We start from the raw sequence: 13,626 nt of genomic DNA on the forward strand, positions 1-13,626 counted from the left end.
AAGTTACGCAGCTAGTAAGAGGTGCGTGAAGCCCTCAGTGAGCCGGAGTTGTTGACACTTTCCCGCAGGGGCAGTTTTGGTTGTCAACATGCTGCTTTACGTTTTCCTTTTTTCTCTCTAGGTGTCATAGAGACTTCAGATCGACTGGACCGTGAATCCACCTCCCATTATTGGCTGACAGTCTTTGCCACCGATCAGGGTGTTGTGCCTCTTTCCTCGTTTATCGAGATCTACGTAGAGGTGGAGGACGTGAATGACAATGCCCCGCAGACATCAGAGCCCGTTTATTACCCGGAAGTCATGGAAAACTCTCCTAAAGATGTATCTGTGGTCCAGATCGAAGCATTCGATCCAGATTCGAGCTCTAATGACAGGCTCATGTACAGAATTACAAGCGGAAATCCACAAGGCTTCTTTTCAATACATCCTAAAACAGGTATGTGTTCATGCCATTATATGAAGTGCTCATGCTCTTCTGATGGGGGAAAAACTAAGAATTTGCATTTTTGTCTGTTGCATACTTTTGTTTTTTGATAAATTGTTTAACTTTTGCATTTTTCTTAATAAGCCTTTATTTTGGATGAGAATGTAGTCTAAGTGTTCTTTTTTAACTTTGAGTTTGCTTTTATAAAGCTGTTTTACAATTTTGCTAATTAGCTTTTTCACTTTCAGGTTAAAAGCAAACATTGTTATTTCAGTGGTAGCCCCTGAATTAGTGACACATCTTAAGCTCACAGAAAATTCTGCTGCTGCTAAGAATTTGAATTGTCCCGAGTTGGCTTTTTGTGAAGAATATCGAAAGTTTATTTCACAGTTCACTAGGTTTTTAATGTTTTCGGTTTTTCCCAAAGAACAGTGCTATATCTGCAAGTGGCAAGGGATTGGAATTAGACAGTTTTCTGATTGTAAGTGACACCCTAGGCCTTTTGCTTTTTTTTTTTTCTTTTTGAGACAGAATCTTGCTCTGTTGCCCAGGCTGGAGTGCAATGGCGTAATCTTGGCTCACTGCAACCTCTGCCCCCAGATTCAAGCAGTTCCCTGCCTCACTCTCCTGAGTAGTTGAGATTATAGGCATGTGCCACCAGGCCTGGCTAATTTTTGTATTTTTAATAGAGACGGGGTTTCACCATCTTGGCCAGGCTGGTCTTGAACTCTTGACCTCGAGATCCACCTGCCTTGGCCTACCAAAGTGCTGGGGTTACAGACATGAGCCACTGCGCCCGGCCGGCCTTTTGCTTCTAACTTTTTTTTCCACTGATGTCTGTAACTGACTCCCCTGCTTCTAAGAAGATAGCTCCTTGACCTCAACATCCTCCTCCAAAATTTTTATGAACTTCTAATGTTTGCTCGTTTACTGTGCAAGTGGTAACTACATTCACCCTCCTTTTCTTGTGAAATAAAGTAAAAGATCTAAGAACTAAGTGCTGAAAAATTAGGCATTGTGAAACATGAGAAAGTCAGAAGTGTCTAAGAATTGTGAAGATGAACTGGAAGTCCAGAAAGTTCGCCTCTCCAGTGGCGGCCCCAGACCTTGGGAGAGAGACATCTAGAAGTAAAAGCCTTGATTGAGATAATGTGTGAACAAAAACACTCAAAGAGATTTTTTCCTGTCCCCTTCCCAGACCGCAGCAGTCGTCACCACAGAAGAGTTCTGTGGACAAGTGTGTGTTTTGGAGGGTCGGGGGAAGATCCCTGCACACCAAGCAGTGGACACCTGGGGTGTCCTGTAATTCAGTTCTGACGTTTTTACCTGGAGACAGTCTCAGATTCTGCAGGTGAAGGGCTCAGTTCCCAAGATGGTTCCCTTCCTCCCACCAGTTACAAGCTCAGGCTTCGGAAACTTCCCACCAGCTCCAGGTTAGGGTTCCCATGACCTGTTTGGGTTCTATTAACTTATTAGAGCTGGTCACAGAACTCAGGGAAACACTTCCATTTACTGTTTATTACAAAGGAGATTTAAAAGGATGTAACAAGTGAACAGGGGGTCAGGGTCTGCCAGGATCCCACGCACGGGCACTTCTGTTCCAGTGGAGCTGGGGGAGGGGCCGCCACCCTCCCAGCACCTGGGTGAGTTCTTTTTATTTTGAGACGGAGTTTCACTCGTTATCCAGGCTGGAGTGCAATGGCACGATCTCGGCTCACCGCAACCTCCGCCTCCTGGGTTCAGGCAATTCTCCTGCCTCAGCCTCCTGAGTAGCTGGGATTACAGGCACGCGCCACCATGTCCAGCTAATATTTGTATATTTAGTAGAGACGGGGTTTCACCTTGTTGACCAGGATGGTCTCAATCTCTTGACCTCGCAATCCACCCGCCTCGGCCTCCCAAACTGCTGGGATTACAGGCGTGAGCCACCGCGCCCGGCCGCCTGGGTGAGCTCTTGTTTACCTTCCCAGCAGCCTCCACGCGTTCGGCGTCCAGACGCTCTGAACCCTGCTTCCTTGAGCCTTTTCTGGAGCCTTCGTTGCCTAGGCGTGATTGCCGCATGGACAGCTGTGTCAACACGTTGACGAAGGCCTGTCTCTTGAGATTCTTTTGCTTCTCTCTGCAGCGTTTCCACCTCCAGGGTATGGAGCGGGTCCCTGTCTGGAATGAGGGGCTTATGACCCACAGTCAGATTGGCCTGTGTGTTGGCAGGTGAAAGAGAGTGGCACATGTTCCAGAGAGAGATTCGTTTCCTGAGGCAAAAAGTGCCACGACATCAACAAAAGACTGTAACAAGGGTTATGGGAGTTAGGAGCTAGGAACCATGGACCTAAACAAACACACACCCCTCCCCCAGCACACATGTATGTCATATCACAGGTGGGAATTCAAGACCAGAACCTACCCCTGTGTTAATTTGTTTGCTGAGTTTGACTAAGCAGTATTTTCATTATTCTGTGTCTTCTGTCTTTTAGATTAGATTAAGTCCTCTGAGAAGAGATAGAGGAGCAGGCAGCAAATGTGCTTTTGGGTGTCTGAGCCCATGGCATAGGTCTGGGTATAACATATCATTGAGGAGTAGGAGGAGAGAGAAACCCCGAGGAGCTTAGATAGCCTGGTGTTGCTGTGGGAGCCTTGAAAACCCTCAGTTCTTCCTGGGGCTCAGAAATGCTGCTGCTGTGAGGTCAGGATTAATATAACATTGCCTCTCCCTTTTAAATCTCTCCATTCTGACAACACTTAAGAAAAGATGTTTGCAGAGAGCTCTGTGCTGTTGCCATCAGCAGGAAGAAACCCTCTCCAGGTGTCCACAGCCAGGACTCAGCCCTGATGGGGGCACAGGCGTTCGGCTGGCAGGGCAGCAGGAGGACGGTCATTAGCGTGTGCACAGAGGCTGTCTGTTTTTATGAGTGGAAGTCGGATGCTGTTGTTGGCACACAGCAGTATTGATTGTGAAGCATGTTAAAAGCTATATGGTTAGCAAGGACGTCTCAGCATTCCATAGACCACCTAAAGTTGCAGAAGATGAAGAAGCAGCCATGTTTTAACGTGGGCACTACTAAATAATACAGTAAATATAGCTTCATAAGATCTGTTTCTAGATGACTCTCTTCCTGCAGCTCAGCAGAAAACTGGGGTGTGATCCTCAGCACCCAAAGTGCACATGCCTTATCTTCTCATGACCTTTAAAGCAGGCTGAGTTTTCACAGGTAGGTCAGTGTCATGGTGGCCCTTGATTGTGAAAGCTGACGAAAGTCTGTCTGAAAGGAAAAAGTGCTTGTGACTTACTGACCCGTCTCCCCATCTGGAGACCCTAAATCATGTTACTTGATGAATGGCTGAGCAAGAAAATCACTGGGCTGGAAATCAAGAGATCTGGGCCACAGTGAGGCTTTCCCTCTGGGGCCGTGGGGAGAGCAGACTCCCAGGTCCTTAGATTTTGTGACTTGCGGTGTTCCTGGACTCCTGTTAGAGCTTGCGCGTGTAGAGTGCAGGAGCGCCCAGAGTCGCTCCCAAGACAGGTGCCACAGCCGCTCCCCTTGCAGGTGTTACAGCTGCTCTGCTAATATAAGACAATCAAGATTCTAGCAGATTGATAAATTTGTGCCTTTGGATAAACAAATTTGATAGAGTAAAGGGGGCTGCTTGTTTCTTAGTGGGAATATACATCTGGGACCCTGGTGATTATCCTAAATGTTCAGCAGGCTGCAGAGTCATCGTTTAAAGCATCTGTTTATGCATCAAGTGCAGTCATGCGTTGTTGCATGCCAGGGATGCATTTTGAGAAATGTGTTATCAGGCGACTTTGTCATTGTATGGACGGCATAGAGCGTACTTACCCAAACCTAGATGGTCTAGCCTACTGCACAGCCAGGCTGTATGGGACAGCCTGTTTGAGTCTACAGCCCGGTACAGCATGATCCTGTACTGAGCACCGCAGGCACTTGTAACACACTTGTGTACCTTAACATACCTAAATGTAGAAAAGGTGCAGCGAAAATATGGTATTAATCTTTCGCAACCACAGTCGTATATGTGGTTTGATTTTATATGCAGTCCGCAGTTAACTGAAAGGTTGTTACGCAGTGCGTGGCTGTATTTATTCACCAAACTCTATTCTTTGCAAGTTCGTAGTGTACAAAAGCGACATAACAAAGAGGAACAGGTGTGTGCAGCAGTGTGGCACAGCCTGTCACAGGTCTGGTGGGAGTAGGAAACTGACGGGGTATGATCGGGAAGATGAGGCCCCTTGAACAGTGGCTGGGCAGATCGAAGGTGGTGGCAATAGACTGCTGGAGAGGAGGTGGGAGATGTTTTCATGCTGGGGACAATTTGAAGGAGTGGTGAGTTGGAGACCAAGAAATGAATGTATGGGAGACAGCTACACTTGATAGAAAGCCTCAAACACTAGAATAAAGGTTATTAGTCGTTATTTTTATGAGTAAAAGTGACCTCTTTTTGAGAGTCGGTATACAGTACCTTGCAACATTTTGGGTAAACTTAAATTGTTGCCGGGTTTTGGGGTGCACGGGAGAGCTTAGCTCCCCTGAGAGGAGGTTTTTCCAGGCTCTTTGTCTCTCACTCACCCAAGAATGGAAGAGGGGACCACACCAGGTATGGTCGTAAATACTGGTTGTAAATATTTACAGTATGCTCGTAAATACTGGACCCCAAAAAGTTTTTGCCGAAAGTGATTTATTTAGGCAGAGGAAGAGAAAAAGGAGATAGAAAAGGATGAGAAAATCTTCCATGAAAAGTGGGGATGGTGACCCAAGTATGGAATCCAGGAGGGGAAGAGCAGCTTCCGCGAGAGTGGAAGGGGACCCCACAGGGGGTAATCCGCCAGGATGAGGGAGACAGGGACTTGGAACCTGGGAGGAATTCCCACCTTCTCCAAGCCCCCTGGCCAGTGAGAAGAGTTTCTTTAAACTTCTGCTGCAGTGATAGACCTTTGATTTTTTTCCCCCGACACCCGCGAAAATTAAAACAGAAATCACTAAGTCTCCTGGATGGAGGCGCATGGGAGGGGGCATGGCGCTGGGAAGTTCTTGCCCTTAAAACTACGCCCCCTTGTGGACCCGGAAAGAGAGAGAACACATTCCCTAAAAGTCTTTTTGGAAAAGAGGAAGACATCTCTTTATTACCTTTTTCTGCTTCTCCGTTTGTCGTAGTAGAACACAGTATTTTAAAAGCCACAACCAAAATCCTTCCCGGGAGTGGGTTTAGTGAGTGCTCTTACGGATTCTGTGCTTTGAATGACAAGTCTGAGAGACCTTTTTTGAATGCTTTTTCTCTTCAAGGTTTTTACGCTTGGCGATGGTGCCCAGCAGTGTCTTTCTGCATTTCAGACCATTCTTCCTGTATTGTTGATAAGAAGTGTGGCAGCGGGCTTTCATTTTCCAAACATGCAAGTGAAAGACCATACCCATTTTCCTTTTGTGATAGATACCCTTCTGTTGACATCCCTCGTTTTTATAACATTTTTTGTTTGACTGTGTCCATTATCAGTTAGGGTAAACTTGCTGCTTGTAAGTTGCGTGCTTGCTCAAGGTGGAAGAGAGGCAAGAGCATAGAATTCAGATTGTGAATTCAGATTGTTGGAGCCTTGGCAGCCCCAGCGCCTGCAAACGAAGGCATCAGGCTTTGTGGTATGTCAGGGACGGAGGGGAAACGGGGTCCTGAACAAAGGGGGCCAGTGTGAGCTTCTAAGTCTCATTATCCGCAGACAACCTCAGGAAATCGACGCCACCCTTGCAGAGAGTTTTTTTTTCTTTTTTTTTTTTTGACACGGAGTTTCGCTCGTTACTCAGGCTGGAGTGCAATGGCGCTATCTCGGCTCACTGCAACCTCCGCCTCCTGGGTTTAGGCAATTCTCCTGCCTCAGCCTCCTGAGTAGCTGGGATTACAGGCACGCGCCACCATGCCCAGCTAATTTTTTGTATTTTTAGTAGAGACGGGGTCTCACCATGTTGACCAGGATGGTCTCGATCTCTTGACCTCATGATCCAGCCGCCTCGGCCTCCCAAAGTGCTGGGATTACAGGCTTGAGCCACCGCGCCCGGCCTGAGAGTTTTCTTAAAGTTATTGCTTTGAACTTGGAGGAGTTGATACACAACTTACAATCAGCATTTGTTAATAATTTTGAAGTGTTACTTTTAGACACGTGCATGCTTTAGAAGAGACCGCAGTCTTACTGTCTTATCTGTATGTTTGGTATTGTTCAAGTTTTTGCTACAAACCAAGTATTGCTCTTTATTTTTAAAAAACGATTTTGAGGTGTAATTGACTTACAGCAAACTGTACATATTTAAAGCCTGCAATTTGGTAAGCTTTGACATAGCTTTTACACCTGAGAAAGCATCGCCGCTATCAGGCAGTGAACGCACCCATTATTCCAAAAGGTCTCCACACGCTTCTCTCCACCCCCCGCCCTCCCTCCATCTCTAGGCAACTGCTGGCTGCCCATCACTAAATAATAGTTTGCATTTCCTAGAATTTCATATTAACGAACTCACGGGGCACATACTCTTTTTGATAAGGCTTCTTACACTTGGCATGTTTATTTTGAGATTCATGCATGTTTTAGTGTGTATAAGTACTACGTTTCTTTTCACTGCTGCATATCCTTTGTGTAAATATTATAATTTGTTTATCCATTCACCTGTTGATAGGCATTTGCATTTTTGGCTGTTTTTGGCTGTTTATAAATAAAGCTGCTGTAGGCGCTGAGTGCAAGTCCTATGTGCACAGACACTCCGTGTCTCTTGGACTTCACATAGGAGCGCCTCACTGTCTGGAAACTGTCTCGAGGCAGTGAGCTGCTGTGATCATGGGCCTCCCCTCGTCTGTTTCTGTCTCCCGGGGACACTGCCTTTCTTGGCCTGACGTCTAGTGTCCTGTAAGCTGTCATTGCATGTATTTTGTCTCCTCTACGTGGTTTTATGTTGAAGTATAAATCTGATCCCCTTACTAGAAGTGGAAGGCCAGCTATTGGTTTTAAATCAGAAAAAAAGATGCTTTTTTAAGTTTAGAAGTGCCATCAATATGTACGCATTGTAAACATCTTTAATAAGCAGTGAATCTTTTTAACCAGGGTTTTTGTGTCTTTAAGGAGTAAAAACTGAATTTCTAGGTTTAAGTGGAACCCTGGCAATATCCTGCGTGTGTTTCTGGAGTCTGTGGAAATACAGGGGCAGAGGCACTTTCTGTCCCTCCCAAACTGTGCTGTTTTTTGTGCCAGTAGCCGAATGGCCCTCTCAGTCCTCCTTCCCAGAGTGCCTTTCGTCGTCAGTACACTCTGCTCAGCAGGACCGGAACGCAGACGTGTGTTTGTGATGTATACGCACGTGAGGGTGGCACACCTCGTAAGTTCGATCACATGTTTTAAATAGGCCACGCAGTCACGTGGCACAACATTCAAAAGGTACAAAAAAATACCCACTGAAGTTTTACTTTTACCCAGCTCCCCAGACACTCAGCTCCCTTCCTTGGTGTGTTCATTGTTTTCTCCATCCTTCATGCTGTGGCATCTCGGCCCTCACTGACTGGGGAAGGACTGCCCCTTCCAGAGCGCAGGATAGCAAATGGCTGGTGCCCGACTGTGCCTTTCATTCGCAAGCTGACCAGTCCAGAGACTTACTCCACAGCACTGCCCGTGTCATGCCCAAGTCATCTCAGAGCCAGTGCTGGATAGCTGGGGACAGCTATGCCCCAGAGCCTTTGAAATTACCAGCCAGTCCTCTGCGTGTGTGCTCCGCCTCACCCTAGCCTTTCTGTGAGATCCTCAGTCAAGCTATCCCGGTTCCTTCCACCTGCATCCGACCTGCAGACCGACCCTGTGTGGTCCAGCACATCCTTTTCCACGTCCATTGGGGGCAGCATGGCCTCGTCTTGGGAAGTAACAAACTGTCTTTTCACCATCATACCCCATCTGTTGCCTCATACGTGAATAATAAAATCTGCTACTTAAAGGCAACTAGTGTTTGCATTTTCTTTCTCTTGTATACAAGCAAGAAAGAGTATGTTGGCTTTTTTCTCATCTTTTTTACACAGATAGCATACCATGCACGTGGATATGCATCTTGGGTTTTTCTGTAACACTCATAGATGCTGTGCTTTTAAGATCACCTTGGCCAGGCATGGTGGTTCACGCCTGTAATCGCAGCACTTTGGGAGGCTGAGGCTGAGGCTGGTGGAGCACTTGAGGTCAGGAGCTGGAGAGCAGCCTGGCCAGCATGGTGAAACCACGTCTCTACTAAGAAATGAAAATTAGCCAGGTGTGGTGGCGCATGCGTAGTCCTAGCTAATTGGGAGGCTGAAGCATGAGAATCACTTGAACCCAGGAGGCGGAGGCTGCCATGAGCCAAGATTGCTACACTGCACTCCAGCCTAGAACAAGACTCCATCTCAAAAAAACCAAAAAGTCACCTTTTTATGGTTACCAATGAATTTGCTGCATGATTATAGGAAGGTATGTGCATATCTGTGTACCCTTCATTCTCCATTTCACTGATCTACTGATTTTACCTTGTCAGTGTTTACTTTTTTTTTTGAGATGGAGTTTTGCTCTTGTTACCCAGGCTGGAGTGCAATGGCGCGATCTCGGCTCACCGCAACCTCCGCCTCCTGGGTTCAGGCAGTTCTCCTGCCTCAGCCTCCTGAGTAGCTGGGATTACAGGCACGCGACACCATGCCCAGCTAATTTTTTGTATTTTTGGTAGAGACGGGGTTTCACCAAGTTGACCAGGATGGTCTCGATCTTTTGACCTTGTGATCCACCTGCCTCGGCCTCCCAAAGCAGTGTTTGCTTTTTACCTCTTCTTATTCATCTTCCTCTTTGAGAACAAAGACAATAAGAAAGAATTTATTCATGACTAAAAATAAATTTATCAGAAAAGTTTAGTAGGTAATGGTATAGGGCATCCTCTTTGAATATATGCATGTGTTTGTGTCTGTGATTTCTGTGTCTACAAGTGCATCTTTAAAGGCTCTTTGATATCTACTAAGTGTATTTCTATCCACTTGAGATTTTAAATAGGTAATGCGATCACTTAATACAAAATTCAGTACTCATAGACCATAAAAATCTTATTTGATAAATACTGAATCTTCACGGAGCTTTCGTGTTTTGAGTTTGTTTCAGCTTAATGTTTCATAGGTTTTCCTTCATGAGTCCTGTAGAGTGACATTTTTTTTTTGAAGACAGGGTCTCACTCTGTCACCTAGGCTGGAGTGCGGTGGTGCAGTCGTGGCTCACACAGCCTGGAACTCCTGGGCCCGAGTTCGTTCTTTCTCAGCCTCCTGAGTAGCTGGGACCACAGACCTGCACCACCACACCCAGCTAGTTTTTATATTCTTTGTAGAGGCAGGGGTGTCACCATGTTGGTTGGGCTGGCCTCCTTCCGATCTCAGATAGCCCTCCTTTCTCGGCCTCCCAAAATGTGATTACAGGCATGAGCCCCTGTGCCCAACCTGTAGAGGTAAATTCCATGTATTCTGGAGGGTGAACCTTTCACAAAATCGCATCTCATTATAGTGAAGCACACTGCACTGTTAGAATCTTGTTGGTCCTGCTGGTTCATTCTCTTTGAGCAGATTTCCATCAGCTGTCTCATGCCTGCTCCAAGGAGACAGCCCGAGGGAAACCAGCAAAGCCTAATTTTCCTTGTTTTCCCACTTTCTGTCTTATTCTCTCAAGTCTTTCTTCATACCTCTCTTCCACCCGTCTGCTGTGTCTTAGCACACCACTTTGGGATGGGGCTGGAACAGAACTTTGGTTAGGAGTCAGAGGAACAACTGTGTCTCGTCCATTCGAGGAGCTTCCACAGACTTAACATTTACCGGAGTCCTGTGAGTTGGTGACTACAGATACCAGTAGTCTGCTGTGGTCCTTATTTACGTTTTCTTCATTTTACAGGTAATTGTAAGACTTCACAGAGGTTAGAGCTGCCGGAGGTCAGGCCACATGTGAATTCCCTGGCGGCCGCGTCTTGGTACACAGTCCCGCTGTCAGGCCCCGTGCCTCCGTGTTTGGATGTAAATATGGTTGTGGAGACAGTTTTTCTGTGTCTTATCTACTGTTTGTATTGAGGGATTCTGTGTCATGTAATAGTGGCTTTTCAGGCTAATCTTATTTCTGTGGTACCATCAGACCACAAATGGGAAACTTTCAGTGACACTAGGTGTTTAATGAACTAGTGTTTAGTTTCATGAACCATGTACTGCAGGGGTCATTAAACTGTTTGTGCAAAGGGCCACACAGGCTTCCACACCACTCCGCCTTGTCACTGTAGCCCAAAGCTGCTGTAGATGTTACAGAAATCAGTGAGCATGACCGTGTTCCAATAAAACTTTATAAATAAACAAAATAAATGAATTCAATAAAATTTGAATTTTCTGTCCTTTTCCTATATCACAAAAGCTTTTTTTCCAACCATTTAAAAAAGGTAAAAGCCGCTCTTCACTGGCCAGCCGCACAGAAACAGGTTAGGTGTGGTTTCCTGACGCCTGATGAGTCGATGTATTTGCTGGTGGGTCTAGTTAAACAATGTTGCTGGTTGTTAATTTTTTAAATTCTTTTGAAGGGATGGACTTGTATTCCTGAAGTAAAAATTGACTCCCTCCCCGCCCCGCCCCCTGCCACTGCTCTAAACAAGAATACTTAGAAAGGACTGTTTGTGTTTTGCTTCTCTTGGTTGTGAATAAGAAAATTCTTCTTTAAAGAAGAGCAGTTGGCGTATTCGTTGTCCAGACTGAGATCTCAGATGAGGTTTCACAAGCTGATTAGTAGACCGTTTAGATCACTCCTACATTGAGAAGTCATTGTTTCTCATTCGAAGATAAGTTTTCCTAGATTTTGAGTTTTTTAATACTTTTTTTTGTTGATGTGTCCTGGTAAAAACTTTTCAGACCTCCCAATTTCAGCTCCGACCATTGGCTGTGAGTGTGCCTAGCAGGTCTTCGTCATTTCCTCCCTTCTGCTTATTCTCTTCTGTGCTGAGATGTCATCCTCATGCTCAGTTTCCATTTCCCATGCTTTAGAGGACAGTGTTACACAGAGGTCTGTGTTCCTAGTCGCTTCTTGACATGTAAGTGTACAATTATTTTATGTTCGCTGTAGGAAATGTGATTTGTGACTGCGGACGGATTGGGTGGAGATGTGCAGTTTTTGTGTGGTAATCCCCAATGCATGCAGTAAAGTGACAAAATGCTGTAACAGCAAGTAGGCGTACTGGGCACGCAGCACGTGTCGGTCCAGTAACACTTTACAACGACGGTTTTCTGAACCACAGTAAGTGGCGTTTTATTGTGGCTGGAACGAACACTGAACAAGTGCAATAGGAAATAGCTGAAGCTGCAAACAACTTCCAGGACTTTCCGGTGACATTCGATAGCTGCAGAGGAAGGAAAGGACCGGTCGTCACATTACAATGGCAGGAATTCATTATTAAAAAAAAAAGTTTACCTATTCGCAGTCTCTTTGGCAAGATATGCAAATATTTTAAGGAGGAATCTATAGATTTTTTTCCTACCCCTTTCTCATGCTCATTATTATTTTATAAAATAAGTGAAGTATATTATCCCTGAAGTTTGCAAGAAGTCAAATTTCCTTCAGTACATTTCTGCCAACGTAGATGCTGACAAGCTTTTTCCTCCTCAAATCGGTTAGTTTAAATCTTTATGGGCCGGGCACGGTGGCTCAAGCCTGTAATCCCAGCGCTTTGGGAGGCCGAGGCGGGTGGATCACAAGGTCAAGAGATCGAGACCATCCTGGTCAACATGGTGAAACCCCATCTCTACTAAATATACAAAAATTAGCTGGGCACGGTGGTATGTGCCTGTAATCCCAGCTACTCAGGAGGCTGAGGCAGGAGAATTGCCTGAACCCAGGAGGCAGAGGTTGCGGTGAGCCGAGATTGCGTCATTGCACTCCAGCCTGGGTAACGAGCAAAACTCCATATCAAAAAAAATCTTTGTGATAAATTCTATCGGGGCATTTGGTTTTTTTATAGTTTCTGAATATTATTTGCTAAAATTACAGGAAAGATTTTGCTTTTGGATGCCTGAGACGAGTCTTTTTCTGTCCACTTGATTTAACCATGTGAAAGGGGTTGTGTACCGTCACCCTCTTTTTGTGACCCTGCTGCATCCGACATTTATGGGATCACTGAAGGCACTTCCCTGTAAACTGAGTTTTGCTGTCGATCTTAACTTTTAATGCCATCAATTTTCAACAGGAAACAGCTAGTGAGATAGAATTAAAACCGGAAGACACGCCTGAAGACCTCAGGGTACAAGCTCCGTGTTATGACTCCCTGTGTGACTTCAGGCCAGTCATTTGATTAATTTTATTAGTGTTTGCTTTGGAACTCTGAAAGTTTGAACCAAATGAGCTCTGAACTGCTTTCCAGCCTTGCCGGTCTATGAATAGAATTCCATTTTTGGCTCCAAGCCTAATCCTGCAGGCACCGGCACTGTAGTGACAAACAATAGCTGTTCAGAGGGCCACAGCCGACAAAAGAGCGCGCAGAGGCTGTGGTGAAACGCGGCCTTAGAACACCACCCAGATAAAGACAGCGCAGAGCAGCGGAGGATCTCCGAGCTCACAGTCTAGAGCTCTCGGGCTGGATGCTGAGTGACAAGTGAAGGAAAAGTGGTGTGTTTGCTCATGGCCCACAGGGCAGTCTGTGTTTTGCAGGAACAGAGGACGCCCTGCTTCCTTGCTGGTCCTCTTGTCTGTGTTTCAGGGGGATCCAGAGTTGGCTCAGGTCCTCATGGCCCAGGTCCACCCTTGTTCATTATTCTATCCAACAAAGAACCAGGCATGATAGTAATGAGAGATTTTTTAAAGCAGCCACATTTGGAGCGTTTGCCCTTTCACCCATTGGAAGAGAAGTCGTAGCCCGTTCAAGCAGATAAACACTGGCCTCGGTGTAGTTTCTGTCCCTCCATGCTTACCTGTGCCTTCTGCCTGCCCACTGCACAGCCCACTGTCTGCCCACTGATGGCCCACTGCCTGTCCACTGCACGGCCCACTGCCTGCCCACTGCACGGCCCACTGCTTCCCTACTGCATGGCCCACTGCCTGTCCACTGCACGGCCCACTGCCTGTCCACTGCACGGCCCACTGCTTCCCCTCTGCACAGCCCACTGTCTGTCCACTGCACGGCCCACTGCCTGTCCACTGCACGGGCCACTGCTTC

General features: G+C 46.2%; 1 protein-coding gene across 14 annotated transcripts in view; it reads left to right on the forward strand.

The window, feature by feature from the left end:
• Positions 1-13,626, forward strand: part of FAT1 (FAT atypical cadherin 1) — a 140,821-nt gene that overhangs the window by 64,403 nt on the left and 62,792 nt on the right. For all 14 annotated transcript variants that reach the window (XR_013532745.1, XR_013532746.1, XM_035292462.3 and 11 more), the window contains exon 3: positions 122-436. Coding sequence is in view for 12 of the 14 variants with exons in the window: in XM_035292462.3 (XP_035148353.3) it covers positions 122-436 (315 nt within the window). In the remaining 2 variants the exon portion in view is untranslated. The remainder of the gene's footprint in view (positions 1-121; positions 437-13,626) is intronic.

Source organism: Callithrix jacchus, chromosome 3 (assembly GCF_049354715.1).
Source record: "Callithrix jacchus isolate 240 chromosome 3, calJac240_pri, whole genome shotgun sequence".
Lineage (NCBI taxonomy): Eukaryota > Metazoa > Chordata > Mammalia > Primates > Cebidae > Callithrix > Callithrix jacchus.